Source organism: Guillardia theta (genome assembly GCF_000315625.1).
Source record: "Guillardia theta CCMP2712 unplaced genomic scaffold GUITHscaffold_432, whole genome shotgun sequence".
Taxonomy (NCBI): domain Eukaryota; class Cryptophyceae; order Pyrenomonadales; family Geminigeraceae; genus Guillardia; species Guillardia theta.
Genome location: NW_005434253.1, coordinates 1 through 8,581, shown reverse-complemented (window position 1 = coordinate 8,581; position 8,581 = coordinate 1). Strand labels below are relative to the sequence as shown.

The 8,581-nt window shown below is 60.0% G+C and overlaps 4 protein-coding genes across 4 annotated transcripts; all 4 read left to right on the top strand.

Moving 5' to 3' along the window:
• Nucleotides 1-139: 139 nt before the first annotated feature.
• On the top strand, nt 140-577 carry GUITHDRAFT_122759 (hypothetical protein; the record flags this gene model as incomplete). Its single annotated transcript, XM_005817962.1, has 1 exon — nt 140-577. One exon carries the CDS (start codon nt 140-142, stop codon nt 575-577), a length of 438 nt encoding a protein of 145 aa, XP_005818019.1.
• A 479-nt stretch (nt 578-1,056) lies between these two features.
• Nucleotides 1,057-3,201, top strand: GUITHDRAFT_122758 (hypothetical protein; the record flags this gene model as incomplete). The annotated part of the gene is made up of 3 exons (XM_005817961.1): nt 1,057-1,577; nt 1,658-2,458; nt 2,685-3,201. 3 exons carry the CDS (start codon nt 1,057-1,059, stop codon nt 3,199-3,201), a joined length of 1,839 nt encoding a protein of 612 aa, XP_005818018.1.
• Nucleotides 3,202-3,678: 477 nt separating this feature from the next.
• GUITHDRAFT_122757 (hypothetical protein) lies at nt 3,679-5,814 on the top strand (the record flags this gene model as incomplete). Its single annotated transcript, XM_005817960.1, has 2 exons — nt 3,679-5,081; nt 5,298-5,814. The coding sequence occupies 2 exons, from the start codon at nt 3,679-3,681 to the stop codon at nt 5,812-5,814; spliced, it is 1,920 nt and encodes a 639-aa protein (XP_005818017.1).
• A 477-nt stretch (nt 5,815-6,291) lies between these two features.
• Nucleotides 6,292-8,313, top strand: GUITHDRAFT_122756 (hypothetical protein; the record flags this gene model as incomplete). Its single annotated transcript, XM_005817959.1, has 2 exons — nt 6,292-7,706; nt 7,797-8,313. The coding sequence occupies 2 exons, from the start codon at nt 6,292-6,294 to the stop codon at nt 8,311-8,313; spliced, it is 1,932 nt and encodes a 643-aa protein (XP_005818016.1).
• Nucleotides 8,314-8,581: the final 268 nt, after the last annotated feature.

Sequence of the window (8,581 nt, the reverse complement as noted above, 5' to 3'; positions counted from 1 at the left end):
GAGAGAGAGAGAAAGGGTGGTCTTGACAGCAAGCCGCGGGTCGCTGACATGTCTGTACAGGGTTCGCTGCGACTACCTGTCGCCCCCTCGCTTCCATTCTCCGCGGGTCAACGGCGAGAGACCTCCGTACCAGGCGGGGATGGACCAAGGGCACATGCGGCAGTACAGAGACAGGAAGAACGAGATCTTGCAGCAGAGGTGTGCGCGATCAGGCGACATCATCGTGGCAGGAAGCGACGGCTTCTGGGAGAACCTGGGCTCAGACGACCGCGCGAGAAGATCGGCGTTGGAGACCATGTCGGAGGAGGTACTCGGTGACTTCGGGGACGGGGCCCTCGTCGAGCGGCTTGGAGGAAGGCTGCGGGAGAGGACGGAGAATAGGATGGATAGGTCGATGATAGGGAAGAAGGACGATCTGACAGTGATCGTGTCTCGCATGTGTCGAGGGCAGCAGCAGAGAGGGGTTGAGGTCCGCATGGAGGGGCTTTGCGAGGGCGGCTGTGACATAAACCTCGTCAACGAGGTCACAAGGGGGATCGTCAAGTACCGTACAGTGGGGCCCCCCGCGCGCAACTGATCCGACACTGAGTGCCCGGTCACAGGATGCCGGGCAGTCTCCCGGCTGCCGGGCCCCGCAATCACTGGAACTGATCGCATAGATCGGACAACCTTGGGCAGCCTCGGAAGCCAGGCGAGTCCGCCTCGCCTTCGACAAGTTTACTCAACGCCTTTGATGGTACCGTAGTGACTCAAAGCATTTCATTAGTACCGAGATTGAACCTGAATGGCAGTGGTAAGAAACCCCGGGCCCTAGCCTTCCTACCACTCCTCCTACCCCCCACTAGCCTCTCCTACTGCCTAGAGACTCTCACAGCATATACCACCCCCACCCTCTCCGGATCTACTCACCTGCGGTCACCCGTCTTTCTCCCTCTCAGCACCACGCGTTTGTCCAGCACGGTCACCACCCCACCCCCTTCCTCTCCCATCCCCCACTTCCCGGTCCATCCCTACAAAATCGCCTTGCACTTTCCCACCCGCTCTCATCAGACTGGAATGCTGCCGAGCAGGAAACGAAGCAGGACGGGTAGCCATCAGGACAGCCTCGCAGGCGCTCTGCCCGGGGATGAAGCGAGCGATGCCATCATCATCTCCGACGGTGAGGACGAGGAGCTCGGCATGGAAGAGCTCAAGCTAGAGATCCTTCAACTCGAGCAGAGGCTTGAAGATCAAACCAAGAAGACAAAGCAGTACCAGATCGAGTCGGTCAGGTATCATGAGCTGCTGCTCAAGTGTCGGCGCACCGCCCAGTCCGCCCTCCACAAGCAAGCCGCTCAGTCGCAACTACACGCACAGGCGCTACAAGACGGCCTTGGAGAGGTACAGGACATGGCCGGCGCGATAGAAACGACCCAAAGCAAAGCCAAGGAGCAGATTGACGAGCTGCGCAAGAGCCTTGAGGCTGAGAGGCAAGCCCATGCTGCCGCCCAGCAAGCTCGCCAGCAAGCCATCGACACCACCAGGGACCTCGAGGGACCTCGAGGCCTGCATACAGAAACTGCAGACGGAGCTAAGCCGTGAACGAGAGACACGCATGGAGCTGGAGGCAGCAGCAGCAGCAGCAGCAGCAGCAGCGCCTCACAGCGCTTCAAGCCAGCCTCGCACGCGAGCAGACAAAGCGGGCAGATGCTCAGGCTGCTCTGCAGGAAGAGAAGACGCTCAACAAACAGTTGTCGGAGATGATAGCAAGGCTCAAGGATGACCTTCATGCGAGGCAGCAGGAGCTGTCGCAGCTCCATCCCCGTACAAGGCAACAACACAGCGAGCAGCAGCAGAGGACAGCTCCCGAGACAGCCATGCGGCAGATGCACGGCATGGCGCTCCAAGACGGCATGATTGCTCAAGAGAGTCATCTGGCCGTCCCTCCAGCCCAGAGCGGAGCATCCCCAAGCTCCAGAGCTGACCTCCCAGTCGCCAGGCCGTACGCACGGCCCGCCCGTGACCCGCGGCTGGCGAAGCCCCAGGCACCTGGGCCAGAGCCTGGAAGCTGCATCTTCAGCGAGGCGTACGTGGGCCTCAAGGGCAAGCCAGGCAAGCACATGGACCCTCGCTATCACGGTTGGCTGCCGTATGATGACGCCTTCGAGATCAAAGACAGCTTGACTGTGCTCTGTGACGGGGTAGGAGAGGGAGGCTATCGGTCAGGGATCTTTGCGAGGAAGCTTGTAGAGAGCATGGCAAGGCCTGTCAACATGGACGGCGATCTCTTTGAAAAGCTTGAGTACTGCATCCAGAGGATGCGCATGCCTCAGACCTCTGGCTGTCACGACATCGCGTCTTCGACTGTGGTAGCGCTTCGGCTCACACCGGGAAGAGGCAGGGACGAGATCATGATCGATGCTCTCGAGCTGGGGGACAGCCAGTGGGCGCTGCTGACCTTGGACGCTTCTCCACGCAGGTCAGAGAGAGAGAGAGAGAGAGAGAGAGAGAGAGAGAGAGAGAGGGAGGAAGGGAGAGAGAGAGACAGACAGAGAGACAGAGAGAGACAGAGAGAGACAGAGAGAGACAGAGAGACAGAGACAGGGAGACAAACAGAGAGAGAGAGAGAGAGAGAGAGAGAGAGAGAGAGAGAGAGAAAGGGTGGTCTTGACAGCAAGCCGCGGGTCGCTGACATGTCTGTACAGGGTTCGCTGCGACTACCTGTCGCCCCCTCGCTTCCATTCTCCGCGGGTCAACGGCGAGAGACCTCCGTACCAGGCGGGGATGGACCAAGGGCACATGCGGCAGTACAGAGACAGGAAGAACGAGATCTTGCAGCAGAGGTGTGCGCGATCAGGCGACATCATCGTGGCAGGAAGCGACGGCTTCTGGGAGAACCTGGGCTCAGACGACCGCGCGAGAAGATCGGCGTTGGAGACCATGTCGGAGGAGGTACTCGGTGACTTCGGGGACGGGGCCCTCGTCGAGCGGCTTGGAGGAAGGCTGCGGGAGAGGACGGAGAATAGGATGGATAGGTCGATGATAGGGAAGAAGGACGATCTGACAGTGATCGTGTCTCGCATGTGTCGAGGGCAGCAGCAGAGAGGGGTTGAGGTCCGCATGGAGGGGCTTTGCGAGGGCGGCTGTGACATAAACCTCGTCAACGAGGTCACAAGGGGGATCGTCAAGTACCGTACAGTGGGGCCCGCCGCGCGCAACTGATCCGACACTGAGTGCCCGGTCACAGGATGCCGGGCAGTCTCCCGGCTGCCGGGCCCCGCAATCACTGGAACTGATCGCATAGATCGGACAACCTTGGGCAGCCTCGGAAGCCAGGCGAGTCCGCCTCGCCTTCGACAAGTTTACTCAACGCCTTTGATGGTACCGTAGTGACTCAAAGCATTTCATTAGTACCGAGATTGAACCTGAATCAGTGGTAAGAAACCCCGGGCCCTAGCCTTCCTACCACCCCTCCTACCCCCCACTAGCCTCTCCTACTGCCTAGAGACTCTCACAGCATATACCACCCCCACCCTCTCCGGATCTACTCACCTGCGGTCACCCGTCTTTCTCCCTCTCAGCACCACGCGTTTGTCCAGCACGGTCACCACCCCACCCCCTTCCTCTCCCATCCCCCACTTCCCGGTCCATCCCTACAAAATCGCCTTGCACTTTCCCACCCGCTCTCATCAGACTGGAATGCTGCCAAGCAGGAAACGAAGCAGGACGGGTAGCCATCAGGACAGCCTCGCAGGCGCTCTGCCCGGGGATGAAGCGAGCGATGCCATCATCATCTCCGACGGTGAGGACGAGGAGCTCGGCATGGAAGAGCTCAAGCTAGAGATCCTTCAACTCGAGCAGAGGCTTGAAGATCAAACCAAGAAGACAAAGCAGTACCAGATCGAGTCGGTCAGGTATCATGAGCTGCTGCTCAAGTGTCGGCGCACCGCCCAGTCCGCCCTCCACAAGCAAGCCGCTCAGTCGCAACTACACGCACAGGCGCTACAAGACGGCCTTGGAGAGGTACAGGACATGGCCGGCGCGATAGAAACGACCCAAAGCAAAGCCAAGGAGCAGATTGACGAGCTGCGCAAGAGCCTTGAGGCTGAGAGGCAAGCCCATGCTGCCGCCCAGCAAGCCATCGACACCACCAGGGACCTCGAGGCCTGCATACAGAAACTGCAGACGGAGCTAAGCCGTGAACGAGAGACACGCATGGAGCTGGAGGCTCAAGCTGCACAGCAGCAGCAGCAGCAGCAGCAGCAGCAGCAGCAGCAGCGCCTCACAGCGCTTCAAGCCAGCCTCGCACGCGAGCAGACAAAGCGGGCAGATGCTCAGGCTGCTCTGCAGGAAGAGAAGACGCTCAACAAACAGTTGTCGGAGATGATAGCAAGGCTCAAGGATGACCTTCATGCGAGGCAGCAGGAGCTGTCGCAGCTCCATCCCCGTACAAGGCAACAACACAGCGAGCAGCAGCAGAGGACAGCTCCCGAGACAGCCATGCGGCAGATGCACGGCATGGCGCTCCAAGACGGCATGATTGCTCAAGAGAGTCATCTGGCCGTCCCTCCAGCCCAGAGCGGAGCATCCCCAAGCTCCAGAGCTGACCTCCCAGTCGCCAGGCCGTACGCACGGCCCGCCCGTGACCCGCGGCTGGCGAAGCCCCAGGCACCTGGGCCAGAGCCTGGAAGCTGCATCTTCAGCGAGGCGTACGTGGGCCTCAAGGGCAAGCCAGGCAAGCACATGGACCCTCGCTATCACGGTTGGCTGCCGTATGATGACGCCTTCGAGATCAAAGACAGCTTGACTGTGCTCTGTGACGGGGTAGGAGAGGGAGGCTATCGGTCAGGGATCTTTGCGAGGAAGCTTGTAGAGAGCATGGCAAGGCCTGTCAACATGGACGGCGATCTCTTTGAAAAGCTTGAGTACTGCATCCAGAGGATGCGCATGCCTCAGACCTCTGGCTGTCACGACATCGCGTCTTCGACTGTGGTAGCGCTTCGGCTCACACCGGGAAGAGGCAGGGACGAGATCATGATCGATGCTCTCGAGCTGGGCGACAGCCAGTGGGCGCTGCTGACCTTGGACGCTTCTCCACGCAGGTCAGAGAGAGAGAGAGAGAGAGAGAGAGAGAGAGAGAGAGAGAGAGAGGGAGGAAGGGAGAGAGAGAGACAGACAGAGAGACAGAGAGAGACAGAGAGAGACAGAGAGACAGAGACAGGGAGACAAACAGAGAGAGAGAGAGAGAGAGAGAGAGAGAGAGAGAGAGAAAGGGTGGTCTTGACAGCAAGCCGCGGGTCGCTGACATGTCTGTACAGGGTTCGCTGCGACTACCTGTCGCCCCCTCGCTTCCATTCTCCGCGGGTCAACGGCGAGAGACCTCCGTACCAGGCGGGGATGGACCAAGGGCACATGCGGCAGTACAGAGACAGGAAGAACGAGATCTTGCAGCAGAGGTGTGCGCGATCAGGCGACATCATCGTGGCAGGAAGCGACGGCTTCTGGGAGAACCTGGGCTCAGACGACCGCGCGAGAAGATCGGCGTTGGAGACCATGTCGGAGGAGGTACTCGGTGACTTCGGGGACGGGGCCCTCGTCGAGCGGCTTGGAGGAAGGCTGCGGGAGAGGACGGAGAATAGGATGGATAGGTCGATGATAGGGAAGAAGGACGATCTGACAGTGATCGTGTCTCGCATGTGTCGAGGGCAGCAGCAGAGAGGGGTTGAGGTCCGCATGGAGGGGCTTTGCGAGGGCGGCTGTGACATAAACCTCGTCAACGAGGTCACAAGGGGGATCGTCAAGTACCGTATAGTGGGGCCCGCCGCGCGCAACTGATCCGACACTGAGTGCCCGGTCACAGGATGCCGGGCAGTCTCCCGGCTGCCGGGCCCCGCAATCACTGGAACTGATCGCATAGATCGGACAACCTTGGGCAGCCTCGGAAGCCAGGCGAGTCCGCCTCGCCTTCGACAAGTTTACTCAACGCCTTTGATGGTACCGTAGTGACTCAAAGCATTTCATTAGTACCGAGATTGAACCTGAATCAGTGGTAAGAAACCCCGGGCCCTAGCCTTCCTACCACTCCTCCTACCCCCCACTAGCCTCTCCTACTGCCTAGAGACTCTCACAGCATATACCACCCCCACCCTCTCCGGATCTACTCACCTGCGGTCACCCGTCTTTCTCCCTCTCAGCACCACGCGTTTGTCCAGCACGGTCACCACCCCACCCCCTTCCTCTCCCATCCCCCACTTCCCGGTCCATCCCTACAAAATCGCCTTGCACTTTCCCACCCGCTCTCATCAGACTGGAATGCTGCCAAGCAGGAAACGAAGCAGGACGGGTAGCCATCAGGACAGCCTCGCAGGCGCTCTGCCCGGGGATGAAGCGAGCGATGCCATCATCATCTCCGACGGTGAGGACGAGGAGCTCGGCATGGAAGAGCTCAAGCTAGAGATCCTTCAACTCGAGCAGAGGCTTGAAGATCAAACCAAGAAGACAAAGCAGTACCAGATCGAGTCGGTCAGGTATCATGAGCTGCTGCTCAAGTGTCGGCGCACCGCCCAGTCCGCCCTCCACAAGCAAGCCGCTCAGTCGCAACTACACGCACAGGCGCTACAAGACGGCCTTGGAGAGGTACAGGACATGGCCGGCGCGATAGAAACGACCCAAAGCAAAGCCAAGGAGCAGATTGACGAGCTGCGCAAGAGCCTTGAGGCTGAGAGGCAAGCCCATGCTGCCGCCCAGCAAGCTCGCCAGCAAGCCATCGACACCACCAGGGACCTCGAGGCCTGCATACAGAAACTGCAGACGGAGCTAAGCCGTGAACGAGAGACACGCATGGAGCTGGAGGCTCAAGCTGCACAGCAGCAGCAGCAGCAGCAGCAGCAGCAGCAGCAGCAGCGCCTCACAGCGCTTCAAGCCAGCCTCGCACGCGAGCAGACAAAGCGGGCAGATGCTCAGGCTGCTCTGCAGGAAGAGAAGACGCTCAACAAACAGTTGTCGGAGATGATAGCAAGGCTCAAGGATGACCTTCATGCGAGGCAGCAGGAGCTGTCGCAGCTCCATCCCCGTACAAGGCAACAACACAGCGAGCAGCAGCAGAGGACAGCTCCCGAGACAGCCATGCGGCAGATGCACGGCATGGCGCTCCAAGACGGCATGATTGCTCAAGAGAGTCATCTGGCCGTCCCTCCAGCCCAGAGCGGAGCATCCCCAAGCTCCAGAGCTGACCTCCCAGTCGCCAGGCCGTACGCACGGCCCGCCCGTGACCCGCGGCTGGCGAAGCCCCAGGCACCTGGGCCAGAGCCTGGAAGCTGCATCTTCAGCGAGGCGTACGTGGGCCTCAAGGGCAAGCCAGGCAAGCACATGGACCCTCGCTATCACGGTTGGCTGCCGTATGATGACGCCTTCGAGATCAAAGACAGCTTGACTGTGCTCTGTGACGGGGTAGGAGAGGGAGGCTATCGGTCAGGGATCTTTGCGAGGAAGCTTGTAGAGAGCATGGCAAGGCCTGTCAACATGGACGGCGATCTCTTTGAAAAGCTTGAGTACTGCATCCAGAGGATGCGCATGCCTCAGACCTCTGGCTGTCACGAAATCGCGTCTTCGACTGTGGTAGCGCTTCGGCTCACACCGGGAAGAGGCAGGGACGAGATCATGATCGATGCTCTCGAGCTGGGCGACAGCCAGTGGGCGCTGCTGACCTTGGACGCTTCTCCACGCAGGTCAGAGAGAGAGAGAGAGAGAGAGAGAGAGAGAGAGAGAGAAAGGGTGGTCTTGACAGCAAGCCGCGGGTCGCTGACATGTCTGTACAGGGTTCGCTGCGACTACCTGTCGCCCCCTCGCTTCCATTCTCCGCGGGTCAACGGCGAGAGACCTCCGTACCAGGCGGGGATGGACCAAGGGCACATGCGGCAGTACAGAGACAGGAAGAACGAGATCTTGCAGCAGAGGTGTGCGCGATCAGGCGACATCATCGTGGCAGGAAGCGACGGCTTCTGGGAGAACCTGGGCTCAGACGACCGCGCGAGAAGATCGGCGTTGGAGACCATGTCGGAGGAGGTACTCGGTGACTTCGGGGACGGGGCCCTCGTCGAGCGGCTTGGAGGAAGGCTGCGGGAGAGGACGGAGAATAGGATGGATAGGTCGATGATAGGGAAGAAGGACGATCTGACAGTGATCGTGTCTCGCATGTGTCGAGGGCAGCAGCAGAGAGGGGTTGAGGTCCGCATGGAGGGGCTTTGCGAGGGCGGCTGTGACATAAACCTCGTCAACGAGGTCACAAGGGGGATCGTCAAGTACCGTACAGTGGGGCCCCCCGCGCGCAACTGATCCGACACTGAGTGCCCGGTCACAGGATGCCGGGCAGTCTCCCGGCTGCCGGGCCCCGCAATCACTGGAACTGATCGCATAGATCGGACAACCTTGGGCAGCCTCGGAAGCCAGGCGAGTCCGCCTCGCCTTCGACAAGTTTACTCAACGCCTTTGATGGTACCGTAGTGACTCAAAGCATTTCATTAGTACCGAGATTGAACCTGAATCAGTGGTAAGAAACCCCGGGCCCTAGCCTTCCTACCACCCCTCCTACCCCCCACTAGCC